At 58.5% G+C, this 13574-nt stretch overlaps 1 protein-coding gene and 1 long non-coding RNA gene across 4 annotated transcripts in view; both read right to left on the bottom strand.

Moving 5' to 3' along the window:
* Positions 1 to 13574, bottom strand: part of EXD3 (exonuclease 3'-5' domain containing 3) — a 241239-nt gene that overhangs the window by 125741 nt on the left and 101924 nt on the right. For all 3 annotated transcript variants that reach the window (XM_029054293.2, XM_029054292.2, XM_029054295.2), the window contains 3 exons: positions 11855 to 12043; positions 6339 to 6392; positions 4333 to 4464 (listed from right to left, as the gene is read on the bottom strand). In XM_029054293.2, the coding sequence (XP_028910126.1) occupies positions 4333 to 4464; positions 6339 to 6392; positions 11855 to 12043 (375 nt within the window). The remainder of the gene's footprint in view (positions 1 to 4332; positions 4465 to 6338; positions 6393 to 11854; positions 12044 to 13574) is intronic.
* On the bottom strand, positions 10245 to 11717 carry LOC114807807. Its single transcript, XR_003755864.1, has 2 exons — positions 11255 to 11717; positions 10245 to 10391 (listed from the first exon to the last, which is right to left on the bottom strand). It is a non-coding gene; the product is annotated as an uncharacterized LOC114807807 (long non-coding RNA).

Below are 13574 nucleotides of genomic sequence, written 5' to 3'. Positions count from 1 at the left end.
TCTCCTGCCTCCCCGATTCTTCGTGGCCCAGGGCCCTGACCACTTCCACTGGACGGGGGGGGGAAAAACACGACCACCCTTTCATCTTCGTGGGGGCTTCAAGGGGTAAAAGGGAACGAGAGTGGATCGACTCTTCGTCTCTCCCCGTCTCTCCTGCTGTGAGTCTACTGGGCTCCTGCAAATGGAGCCTAATCTTTATTTTGGCCTCCGTCCCCTTATAATATCATCGCTCTTTTGCAAAGGAAAAGCCCTCTGGAGATTTCCAATCTAAACAGGCCCTTGCTTTATCTCTAACTATCTGAATACACGACCCGAGATAACCCCGGGGCCGGCCCGGGGTGGGGGCGAGATGGTGGGGGGGGGCATTTTCAAATCGCAGCCATGGGAACTCAACACCCAGGGGCCGAATTTCAGCTTTCACAGAGGGGGGGAACCTCGACTTTTCTTTCCTTCCGGTACTCTGTCGGTGCTCGTTCGTTCATCCGCTCACTCGACGGTACTTATTGAGCGCTCGCCGGGTGCGGGCCGCCGTGCTCGGCGCCTGGGAGACCGCGACACAACGACGAACGGACACGTTCCCCGACCACGACGAGCTCGTTGCCGTCGGCCGGACGGAGGGGCGGGTTTGGGGTTTCCGGCTGGGGGTGCGAGCCCCCACGGGCCGACGGGACCGTATCCTCCCGGAGAATCCCACAGCCCTCGGCGGGTCCTACGGAACGCTCGGGAGGCCGTTCCCTCCTGCCTCACCTCGCCCAAGCCGGCCCGCTCCGCTCCTCCGCCCCAACTTCCGCCTCGTCCCTCTCTCCGCGGACCCCTCGCCCGCATCCTCCCCTTCCCCCTCCGACAGACCATCGCTCTCCCCCCGTTTCGCGGCCTTACTGGAAATCCACTTCTCCCCCAGGAGGCCTCCCCCGCCTCATTTCCCCCACTCCCTCCCCCCGGGCGACGCCTTCGGGGCCGGGAGTCGGAAGGCCGCGGGTTCTAATCCCGGCTCCGCCGCGTGACCCCGGGCCACTCGCCTCGCTCCTCTGGGCCTCCTTGCCCTCGTCGGCAAAATGGGGGTTAAAACCGCGAGCCCTAAGTGGGACGTGGGCTGTGGCCAACCTGACGATCTCACCTCGACCCCAGCGCTTAGTACAGTGCCCGGCGCGGAGCGAGCGCTTAACCGCCACCGTCGAAACGAAAACGAACGAGGCTTCGCACTCGGTCCTGTCCCCTCGAAGAACTTGACAGCCAACCCAACCCCGGCTCTGGACCACTTACGTCCATAGCCTCATTTATTTCCACGACCGTCTCCCTCTCTAGACCGTAAGCTCCCGTGGGCACGGGGATTCGAAAACGGGACCCTCGCTTTTGAGAAACGGTCTGAAATCCAGCTCCCTCCCTTCCTCTTCTCCCACTCCCTTCTGCGTCACCCCGATTTATTCCCTTCATTCATCGCCCCCCCCCCCCAACCTTCCATCTGTCATTCATTTCTTTCTACTAATGTCTGTCTCCTCCTCTACACGTAAGCTGTATTGTCCTCTCCCAAGTATTTATTTCAGTGCCCTCTACACGGTAAGGGCTCGACGCGGACCAAAGGAGCCAGGGCCCGGCTGGGGAGCGACGGGTGTAATTTATTAGCGATCTTCAGTCCCGCGGTAAGGGGTCACCCTACCGGGAGGTAAAAGACAAACGAAAAAGCCCATTTAAAAACTGCCAACCGTCGAGGCCGAACAGGAGACTCCGAAGCCCCGGCGACGGGGGAATTTTCACCAGGCCCCGGACTCAACGCGCTGAACTTTAACCTTCCAGAGGGCCAGGGATTAGAAAGTAACCGAACCTACATCAGTAATGAGGCTCCAACTCTCTCACGACTGTATATGAAAACCCGGAGACGTTTTCTTTCTTTCTTTTTTTTTTTTTTAAAAAAAACATCCCCCAGAGGCTCCACCAGGCTCAACAGAGAACACCATATTTTCCTTACAGTCTCTCCATCACTGTCGATGAGCTGACCTGGCAGGATTTTCTCCTCCTCGGTTCTCGGGACATCACTGCCGCCCGGAGAACCGCCCGGCTCTGGCCCAGATCCCATCCTTCGGCAGGTTTAACGATAACGATGATAACGATAATCGTGGTATTTGTGAAGCGCTTACTCTGTGCCGGGCACTGAACTAAGCCGCCCCTCTAGACTGTGAGCTCACTGTGGGCAGGGATTGTCCCTCTTGATTGCTGTACTGTACTTTCCCGACCGCTTAGCAGAGTGCTCTGCGCGCGTTAAGCGCTTAATAAATAGGATTGAATGAAAGAACGGTGGGGCAGATATCAAATGCCCAGAGGTCGTGGATCTGTGTGACAAGCTCGGGGTAAGGGAAGCCTTAGACTGGACAGCACATCCCGAAAGATATTCTTGAAGAAAATAGCCAGTGGGGCTACATTCCCGCGCGTGGCTTTCACTTCTTTTTTTTAAGATGAAATTCGCTAAGGTTGATTTGCATGTACCCACCCCGGTGCTTAGTCCAGTGCCTGGCACATAGTAAGCCAAGCGCTTAACAAATACCACGATCATTCTTCTTCTTACACAGCCGGAATTGTATTTGTCTGTATGGATATCAGTCCCCCCGCGCCACACCGTACGCTCGTTGTGGGCGGGGAGCGCGTCTATCGTTGCACGGTCCTCTCCCCGAGCGCTTAGTACAGGGCTCCGCGTAAGGTAAGTCAATAAATCCGACCGAATGAGTGAGCGAATGAATAAAGCTCCCGCTCACCCTGAGGAAGCCAGCCCCCCGGAGTGAGGAGAGACGGGGCCGCCGGCTCCTTGCCGGTGACGGGGCCGGGAACGCTGGTATTGTTCTTTCGCCGTGACCTTCGCGCTCCACTGGCTCGCTGAAGATACGGAAAACTTGGCAGGGAAGGCCACGGTCTGTGGGAACGGGCAGACCCGGACGGGATCCCGACCAACCGCCGGCGAGGAGACGCGGCCCAGGAGGGAATTGGGGGCGGAAGATCGACAGGGGAAAACACGGTGCCTCTCCCGCTCTACTGTGGGAAGCCTTTCGATCTTGCGTTTTGGCCAGTCCACTAAGTCGTCCGTTCATTCGTTAATAATAACGAGCGATAACGATGAGGGTATTGGTTAAGCGCTTACTAGGCGCCGGGCACCGCACTAAGCGCTGGGGCCGACGGGGTCGGGTACGGTCCCCGTCCCACGCGGGGCTCACGGTCTCGATCCCCATTTGGCAGACGAGGTAACTGAGGCCCAGAGAAGTGCAGCGCCTTGCCCGCGGTCACCCAACAGACACGTGGCGGAGCCGGGATTAGGTCACGTGTTGATCAAATGTCGACCTCCGCGTGAACCGCCGTGGAAAGGACGACGGTCAGCGATAAAAAATCTCATCGTCGGCGGCGTCACCTTCAAAAGCTGACGGGCTACGCTCCACAGACACACTTCCACACACCCCCGCGCACACAGAAACAGAATCAGAGCAGCGCCCAGAATAAGTAAAGCGGTTCAGGGCACAACGTGGATTTCGAGAACACCCACTGCCAGGACCTTTCTCGAAACCGGGGACCGTCACAAAGGGAATGATCGGGACTCACAATCCCAACCAAGACCATCGCCCGCAATCTGTTAGCTCGCAATCCCCTCTCGGGTGCCTCGGAAACACTTTCCCCTTTCTGCTAACCTCGCGGCGTATCCCATTCGATGGATCCATCTCTCCTCTCCACCACTCACCCTGATTTCACTTTAACCAGCACAGGAAGACAAGGAGAAAAACCAAAGATAATATTCTCCAGACTTTCGAAATCCCAGACCCACCTTCCCTCCCCACCACCCATCCCGACTGCACTTCAAACGGGCAGAGGAAGACCCGGACGAGAACGATATTCTGCAGACTTTCCAAATCCCAAAGCCGAGCGACGTCCTCCTTCTCGAACCCCGCTCTTTTCCGGGATCGCGGTCCCGTCCCCCCCCCAGCCGGGAATCCATCCCATTCGACGGATCCGTCCTCCCCCTCCGCCATCCACCGCGGTTTCCCTTTAACCGGCACAGGAAGACCAAGGGGAAAAACCAAAGCCAACATCCTCCAGACTTGCAGAATCCCAGACCCGTCTTCCCTCCCCGCCACCCTCCCCGAGGTCGCTTCAAACCGGCAGAGGAAGTCGGGGAGAGAAACCCGAAGGACGATATCCTGCAGACTCTCCGAAACCCAAAGCCGGGGTGACGTACTCCTCTCTTCCGAGACCGCGGTCCCGTCGCACCGGCCGACGGGCCCAGCCCGAAGGAGGGAAGCGGGGGCCGGAAAGGGGGCGGCGATACGGGGGAGCCCGGCTTGTCGGGCGCGGGCCTACCTGACAGCGGCTGAACACGTCGGAGAGGGAGATGCGGACGTTGAAGTGTTTGAGGACTCTCACTGTTTGCTCCTTGGCCTTGCTGGAGGAGTTCACCGCGTAACATCGTCCTTCTCGCACCTGGGACTTCAGCTTCAAGACACAGAGTTGCCCAAGTCTCAGCCCTTTCCGCCCCCCTCGGATACCCTTCTCCGCCCCCCCCCCCTTGCCGAGATGGGTCTTCTCGGCGGACCTGCTTCTGTTTTTTAACGGTATTTATTCATTCAATCGCGTTAACTGAGCATTTAGTGATGAGAATAGTCACGATGGTATTTGTTAAGCGCTCACTCCGTGCCAAGCACCGCGCTAAGCGCTGGGGCGGACACGAGGTCGTCAGCTCGTCCCCCGTGGGGCTCGCAGTCTTCATCCCCCTTTGACAGGTGAGGTCACCGAGGCCCGGAGAAGTTGCGTGACTTGCCCAGAGTCACCCGGCTCATTAATAATAATGTTGGTATTTGTTAAGCGCTTACTATGTGCAGAGCACTGTTCTATTCATTCATTCAATAGTATTTATTGAGCGCTTCCTATGTGCAGGGCACTGTCCGAAGCGCTTGGAACGAACAAGTCGGCAACGGACAGAGACGGTCCCTGCCGTCTGACGGGCGCTGGGGTAGTTACAGGGTAATCGGGTTGTCCCACGTGAGGCTCACAGTTAATCCCCATTTTACAGGTCAGGGTACTGAGGCCCCGAGAAGTTCAGTGACTTGCCCAAAGTCACACAGCTGCCAAGCGGCAGGGCCGGGATTCGAACCCATGACCTCGGACTCCCAAGCCCAGACTCTTTCCACTGAGCCACGCTGCTGCTCTGCTTCTCTCTCAGTGTGCAGAGCACTGTACTAAGCGCTCGGGAGAGTATGACAGAACAAGAAACAGACCCCTTCCCCGCCCACAACGAGCTTACAGTCTAGGGACGACTTTACGGTCTATTTATTAAGCAATTTATCACGTTCCAAGCACCGAATCTGTTTTTGTAAATGGCATTTATTAAGTGCTTGCTATATGCCAACCAAACCTGTTGGGGTTTTTTTTTTTTTTAATGGCTTATTAAGCGCGTACTATGTGCTGTTTCTTTTTCTTTAATGGCGTTTATTAAGGGGTTATTATGTGCGCAGTACTGTGCTCAGCACTGGGGTGGATTAGATAGAAAATCAGCAGGTTGGACGAGGCTCGGCGGAAAGAGCCCGGGCTTAGGAGTCAGAGGTCACGGGTTCTAATCCCGGCTCCGCCACCTGTCAGTTGTGTGACTTTGGGCAAGTCACTTCGCTTCTCGGTGCCTCAGTGACCTCATCCGGAAAATGGGGATTAAAACCGTGAGCCTCACGAGGGACAACCCGATTACCCTGTATCCACCCCAGCGCTTAGAACAGTGCTCGGCACCTAGGAAGCGCGTAACAAATGCCAACGTTTTTCTTATTACTTGTGCCACACGTGGCTCAAAATCAAAGCCGGACGGGGACGGATTGAATCCCCATTTGGCAGATGAGGAAATTGAGGCCCGGAGAAGTGAAGTGGCTCGCCCAAGGTCACCCTGGAAAGCAGCGGACGGCTCTGACGCCCCGGCCGGTGGTTTTCGGAGAGCGGCCAAGTTCCTCGATTCCCGACCCCGACGGGGGCTTAGACGTCTCCTCCCTTGAGGACGGCTCTTGGTCAAGGGGAGTAATCCTTGGCCTTCTTAATAATAATGATGATGATGACGATAATCACGGTATTCGCTGAGCGCCTCCTCCGCCGCTTATCGGCTTCACTTCACTCCGCCTCAGTTTCCTCATCTGTCAGATGGGGATGGAGACCGTGAGCCCCACGTGGGGCCACCTGATTACCTTGCATCAGAACGGCGCCTGGCACATAGTAAGCGCTTAACGAACACCGTCACGGTCGTCATCATCGGAGGGGGTCGGGCTTCAGACTCATCTTCGGACTCAGCCGCGGAGGGCAGAGGTAGAGGATCCAGGAAGGGGAGAACTTACTTTCTGAAACGGCATTCCGGCGGTTAAGATAACTCTTCCTTCTCGCCGCGCGATCTGGGGGGGGAAGGGCAAATTGGCAGTTATTAACCGGGGGGGACGTACTAAATTAACTCATAACTCCATCAGTTTCTCTCCGGGTTTAGGAAGCAGCGTGGCCTAGCGGGAAGAGCCCGGGCCCGGGGGTCAGAGGACCCGGGTTCCAATCCCGGCTCCGACGCCCGTCTGCTGCGTGACTCCGGCCGAGTCGCTTCGCGTCTGTGTGGCTCAGTTACCTCATCTGTAAAATGGGGATTAAAACTGCGAGCCCCCTGTGGGACAGAGACTTTGTCCCACTTGATTATCTTGTATCTACCCCGGCACTCAGAACTGTACCTGACACAGGGTAGGAGCTCAACGCTTAAAAAAAAAAAAAAAAAAAAGAGATTTATTACTGCCTAAACTAGGGGGCAGAATTAGCGCTCTCCAAAGAGACTACTATCGTAGCTTAGCGGAAAGAACCCGGGCTTGGGAGCCAGAGGTCTTGGGTTCTAATTTGGCTCCACCACTTGGGCAAGCCACTTGAGCAAGTTCTGTTACCGACTTGTCCATTCCAAGCGCTTAGTACGGTGCTCCGCACATAGTAAGCGCTCAATAAATACTACTGAAAAGTCACTTCACTTCTCCGGGCCTCAGTTACCTCATCTGTAAAATGGTAATTAAGACTGTGAGCCCCAGGTGGGACGACCCTGATTACATTTAATAATGATAATGACGGTATCTGTCGAGTGCTTACTACGTGCCAAGCACCGTTCTAAGCGCTGGGGTACATACAGGGTAATCAGGTTGTCCCACGGTGGGGCTCACGGTCTTCACCCCCATATGACAGATGAGGTAACTGAGGCTCAGGGGAGTTGAGTGACTGGCCCAAAGTCACACCGCTGACGAGTGGCGAAGCTGCGATCAGAACCCACGACCTGAGACTCCCAAGCCCGGCTCTTTCCACAGAGCCGCGCTGCTTCTCAGGTCGTTCCACGTGGGGCTCGCTGTCTCAATCCTCATTTTACAGACGAGGTAGCTGAGGCGCAGAGAAGCGGAGTGACTTAGCCGAGGTCTCGCGGCAGACAAGCGACGGAGCCGGGATTAGAACCCACGGCCTCTGACCCCCAAGCCCGGGCTCTTTCCACCGAGCCAACGCTGCTACTGAGATGAAAATCTCGCTCGGTTACAAGCAGTCAGGGGTATTTCCTGAACCGTTTACCGTGAGCGCGAGCCCTCGGGAGAGTTCAAAGGACTTGGTGGACGCTCTAAGCGCTGAACTGAGCGTTTGGCAGAGCGGTAGACCCCTTCCTCCGGGAGATGACAGTCTAGCTCGTTCACGGTCAGTCGACGGAGGGGTATTTAGTGGGAGAGTTCGAAAGAATCGGGTAGACGCTATCCGACTGTTCTAAGCAGCCTGGCTTAGTGGAAAGAGTCCGGGCCTGGGGGGGGGGGGGGTCAGAGGACGTGGGTTCTAATCCCGGCCACTTGTCTGCTGGGTGGCCCTGGGCAAGCCACTTCTCTGTGCCTCGGTCACCTCGTCCGTAAATGGAGATCAAGACCGTGCGCCCCAGGTGGGGCCACGTGCTCACCTGGTGTCCGCCCCAGGGCTTAGAAGAGGGCTTGGAAATGAATACAATAATAATACCCAAGCACAAATCATCATTATTATTCTTATCATCAAGCACTTGGGCAGAGGGCAATAGAGTCACCAGACCAGACCCCTACCCTCAAGGAGATGACAATCGAACTCATTTACAATCCATCAGCGGTATTTACTGAACGGTTACTGTGAGCGGAGCGTTGTCGTGAGCGCCTGGGAGGGTTCCAGAGCGGCCGACAGACGCGATCGCCGTCCTCAAAGGAGCCGACGGTCGACTGTGTGCAGAGCACCGTACCGAGCGCTCGGGAGAGGACGCCGGAAGGAGGAGACGTGATCCCTGCCCTCGAGGCGTTTACAATCTTATTTGCCGACCGTCAGTCGATCGGGGGAGTCTATGGAATGATAACGTTGGTATCTGTTAAGCGCTTACTATGTGCCGAGCACTCTTCTAAGCGCTGGGGGAGATACAAGGTAATCGGGTCATCCCACGTGGGGCTCACAGTCTTTATCCCCATTTTACAGATGAGGGAACTGAGGCCCAGAGAAGGGAAGCGACTTGCCCACGGTCACCCAGCTGACAAGCGGCAGAGCTGGGATTCGAACCCATAATAATAACAACGCCGGTATTGGTTAAGCGCTTACTACGGGCAGGGCACCGTTCTAAGCGGCGGGGCGGATACAGGGTAATCGGGTTGTCCCACATGAGGCTCGCGGTCAATCCCCATTTTGCAGACGAGGTCACTGAGGCCCAGAGAAGCGAAGCGACTGGCCCACGGTCACACAGCTGCCAAGCGGCAGAGCCGGGAGTCGAACCCGTGACCTCGGACCCCCGAAGCCCGGGCTCTATCCACTGAGCCACGGAACGTCGGTTGGGCGCGCGGTAGAGCCGGGGGAGAGCGTGACGGGGTCGGCGGGAGAGATCCCCGCTCTCGAGAGGCCTACGATCGAAACGGTTCGGCAAACTGGGAGCGGCAGGGAGTAGACAGGGGCCCGGGCTTGGGAGTCAGAGGTCGCGGGTTCTGATCCCGGCTCCGCCGCTTGTCAGCTGCGTGGCTCCGGGCAAGTCGCTTCACTTCTCTGGGCCTCGGCGACCCCGTCGGGAAAACGGGGACGAAGCCCGCGAGCCCCACGCGGGCCAACCTGGCTACCTGGTATCTCCCGCAGCGCTTAGAATGGTGCTTGGCACATAGCAAGCGCTTAACCAATACCCTCGTTATTACTGATTCTTCTTGCTGCTAAAGAATGTCCTCCTGATTCTTAGGACATTCCTAAAACGGCGTAAGCTCCTTCTGGGCAATCCACGCGTCTCCCAACTCGGTCGTACTATCGTCTCCCAAGCGCTCGGTCCCGTGTCCTACAGCCCGGGCCTGGGAGGCGCGAGGTCGTGGGTTCTAATCCCGGCTCCGCCGCTCGTCTGCTGTGTGACCTCGGGCAAGTCACTTCACTCTGGCTCGGTGGAAAGAGCACGGGCCTGGGAGTCAGAGGTCACGGGGTCGAATCCCGGCTCCGCCGCTCGTCGGCTGTGTGACTGCGGGCGAGCCACTTAACTTCTCTGGGCCTCGGTTCCCTCATCTGTAAAACGGGGATTAAGAGTGCGAGCCCCACGTGGGACAACCTGATTCCCCTATGTCTACCCCAGCGCTCAGAACAGTGCCCTGCACATAGTAAGCGCTTAACAAATACCAACATCATCATCACTTTAGTGGCAAGAGCCCGGGCTTGGGAGTCAGAGGTGGTGGGTTCTAATCCCGGCTCCGCCACTTGTCAGCTGGGTGACTTCGGGCAAAGGCTCACTTCGCCTCTCAGCTCAAAATGGGGACGAAGACTCCACGGGGCGACGGCCTGATGACCTTAGCCTAGTGCTTCGAACAGTGCTTGGCACATAGCGCGTGCTTAACCGATACCGTCGTTATCATCATCATTCTCTGGGCCTCGGTTCCCTCACCTGGAAAACGGGGACAGAGACGGTGAGCCCCAGGTGGGAGAGGGACCGTGTCCGACCCGATTCGCTTGGATCCGCCGCCCCCCCGCCCAATACGGTGCCTGGCACTTGAGCGCTTACCAAATAGGGCAGTTATCATTATCGTCACTGCTCTGTGCCCGATGAGCGCTCGCTAAATACCGTCAGTGGCAACGGCCAGCAGGGAAGGAAGCGTTGGTTCTGAAACCAGGGCAGACTGGGCTTGAAATGCCGACTCCCGGAATACGCTTACTGTGTCACTAGACCTCTTCTGCGCACGCCCCCGCGTTCAAGCAATGGGCGTGGCTTAAAAACGAGACTGGGCCGATTAACTTTATCAGATTTACTCGTCGCTAATAACTTTACAGTTTCCATTTTCAGCTGCGGATGCAAACATCGTTTCAGAAAAACAAAAGACGCAACAACAAACGCCCGCTATCTCAAGGGTCACTTAGTTCAGTTCCTCTCCGCTTTCCTGCAGGACACCAAAAGAAACAGAAAAGATCACTGCAAAGAGAAATCACCGAGCCACTCTGGAATTACAAGAGCCTAAAGAAATGTTCATAAGCACTTGACTTCTATTTTTATTTGACACTTTTAACCCTCGACCACCCCCGAGAGGGGCTGAAACTTTTTTTTTTTTGGGGGGGGGGGGGGGGAACATCTGCATTTAGAGGAAAGTTTGCCCCAAGTCTGAGACCTTATACGGGCAACTTCAACTGACGGCAAGTTTCCCAATCTGGCGTGCGGGGCCGGGGGGGGGGGACGACGAGAAGACGGTTCCCTGTGGGAGCTCGAGAAAGCTACCGATGGGGTTCGCCATCTGCTCCCCCCCGGCCGAGCTGAATCGGGCTCCGACTCCAAGCCCGCCTCCTCGCGAGCGTCTTTCCCAGACTAGCGGTGACGGTAATCGTGCTATTTGGGAGGCGCCCGCTACGTGCCGGGCGCCGTGCTGACGATACGAGCAGACCGGGCCGGACGCGGTCCCCGCGCCACGGGGGGCTCCCGCTCCCCGTCCCCGTTTTCCAGATGAGGGGACTGAGGCCCAGGGAGGCGAAGGGACTCGCCCAAGGTCACGCAGCGGCCGCGCGGCAGAGCCGGAGTTAGAATCTAATCCCCGAGGCACGGCGACCCACCTGGCATTCGCCTACCTCCGCCCACCCCCGGCCCACGCGGGCGTGCATTTATTCCATCCGCGTTCAATTCGTTCTCCCCATCGCTCCGCAGATACCATCCCGTCCGGCTCCCCCACTGACGCGGAAGCTCCTCGAGGGCGGGGAACGCGGCCCCCAAATTTCCGGGGAGCGAGGCGCTCCACGTCTCCGAACGGCCGCCCACCTCGCTTGGGCGTGCCGGGCTGTGGGGATATCTGTATTTTCATTCCGTAGTATTTATTGAGCGCTTCCTACGTGCAGGGCACCGTACTGAGCGCTTGGAATGGACCAATCGGTAACGGAGGGAGACGGTCCCCGTCCTCTGACGGGCTTCCAGTCCACAGCGCCGGGGCGGCGTCCCGAAAAATCAAAGAAGAAGAAGAAGGAGGAGAAGAACTGCGGCATCCGTTAAGCGCTCGCCACTGTTCCAGACACCGGGTTAAGCGCCGGGGGTGGAGACGAGCGAGTCGGGTCGGACGCGGCCCCCGTCCCACGCGGGGCTCGGTCTCGATCCCCGTTTTCCGGATGACCCAACACCCACGGCGCCGTTATTCCGATTATCGTCGTTCACCTCAGCACCCGGTAAGCGCTTCCCAAACACCGCCGTTCCCCGCAGACCGCGAGCTCGCCGTGGGCGGGGACGCGGTCCCCTCCCCGGCGCCCTGCACCCAGTGAGCGCTCGCCACACTCCGCCGAACCAACCGGGGGGGGGGGGGGGCGCGAAGCGCTAGCCCGGCCGCCGTGAAGGGGCCCACCCGTCCCGGAAGCCGTCGGGGCCACTGACCTCGGCCGCCTTCCTGTGGTCGTCGCCGTTCTCCAGCATGAGGACGTCCACTCCCAGGCAGCGGAGGTAGCGGCCCACTCCCTGGAGCATGTTGTCGCACACCACGCTGAACTCTCGCGGGGAGATGGCGGGCGGGGACGCGGGAGGCCCCCCTTCGTCCGCGCCCCGCGGGTCCCGCGGCGGGAAGGTCTTGAGAACGATAAGGACGATGACGACAATGAGAACTGCTGACGGTAGCCGGTGAGCCCCCTCTCGGGAGAGTTTCCGGGCCTTCGGCGATAACGCCGGCATTTGTTCGGCGCTTACTCCGGGCGCAGCCCCGTTCGGAGCGCTGGGGGAGATCAGGCGGTCCCACGTGGGGCTCACGGTTAATCCCCGTTTTACGGACGAGGGGACCGAGGCCCGGAGAGGCCAAGTGACCCGCCCGCGGTCACCCAGCTGACGAGCGGCGGAGCCGGCATTCGAACCCATGACCGCCGGCTCCCGCCACCGAGCCGCGCTGCTTCTCTACCGGCCTCGGCTACGGGAGGGAGAGTCCGGCCCGTCCGTTCCAGTCCCAGCTGGGCCGGCGGCTAGCGGTCAAAACGCCCCCGCGCTGGGCGGCGGCCGGGGAGGGAGTCGAGGCCGGAGGCCGGAGTCTCCCGCGCGGAACGAAGCCTCGGTCGACCGCTTCCGCGCTTCGACCCGTTTAATCCCCGTTCGGCCGCCGAGGGGATTGAGGCCCGGAGACCCCGAGCGACTCGTCCGAGGTCACGCGGCAGCCGAGGGGAGGAGCCGGGATTGGAATCCAGGTCCCCTGACTCCCAGGCCCGGGTTCTTTCCCCAAGGCTTCCCCGCTTTGGCGTCCTCGGTCGGCGGGTCAACGGTATCGGCTGAGCGCTGCCCGTACGCGGAGCGCTGTACTAAGCACCGGGGAGGGTGCGACAGAACGACAGGATGGACACGTTCCGTGCCCACAGAGGGCTTTCGGTCTATCTGCTGATCTTCCTGGGTCTAGTAATCTTAATAATCTTGGTCTTCGTTACGCGCTTACTATGTGCGAAGCACTGTTCTGAGCGCTTGGGGGGATACAAGGGGATCAGGTTGTCCCTCATGGGGCTCCCAGTCTTCATCCCCATTTTCCAGATGAGGGAACTGAGGCCCAGAGAAGTGAAGCGACTTGCCCGAAGTCGCACAGCTGACAAGTGGCGGAGCCGGGATTCGATCCCACGACCTCTGACTCCCAAGCCCGGGCTCTTTCCGCTGAGCCACGCCGGGTCTGCGGCAGTCTCCCTACTTCTCATTCTCTCCCAGCGCTTAGTACAGCGCTCTGCGTATAGGAAGCGCTCAATAAGCACGATCGAATCAATGCATGAACGTATCTCTGATCCTGTTTGTTTATATCGGCGCTATCGATGCCCGTTGCCTCGTTTTGCCGTCTGACTCCCCCCACCCTCCGACCGTGCGCCTGCCGTGAGCGGGGGTCGTCTCTCTCTGTTGCCGGATTGTACTCCCCGGGCGCTCAGCACAGCGCTCCGCACACAGTAAGCGCTCAATAAGCACAACCGAACGGGCGAACGGACGCCAGAGACTCAGGTTTCTACCGCGAGGAAGAAGGCAGTGGCCAGAAAACTCTCTGGATACACACACCAGAAGGGCTGGATTCACTGAATCGTATCTACGGGGCGCTTCCTATGTGCGGAGCGCTGCACTAAGCGCTTGGAAAGCACAATTCGGCGAC

Source organism: Ornithorhynchus anatinus, chromosome X4 (genome assembly GCF_004115215.2).
Source record: "Ornithorhynchus anatinus isolate Pmale09 chromosome X4, mOrnAna1.pri.v4, whole genome shotgun sequence".
Lineage (NCBI taxonomy): Eukaryota > Metazoa > Chordata > Mammalia > Monotremata > Ornithorhynchidae > Ornithorhynchus > Ornithorhynchus anatinus.
The sequence above is the reverse complement of the archived record's forward strand: the minus strand, read 5'-3'. Positions and strand labels throughout refer to the sequence as shown.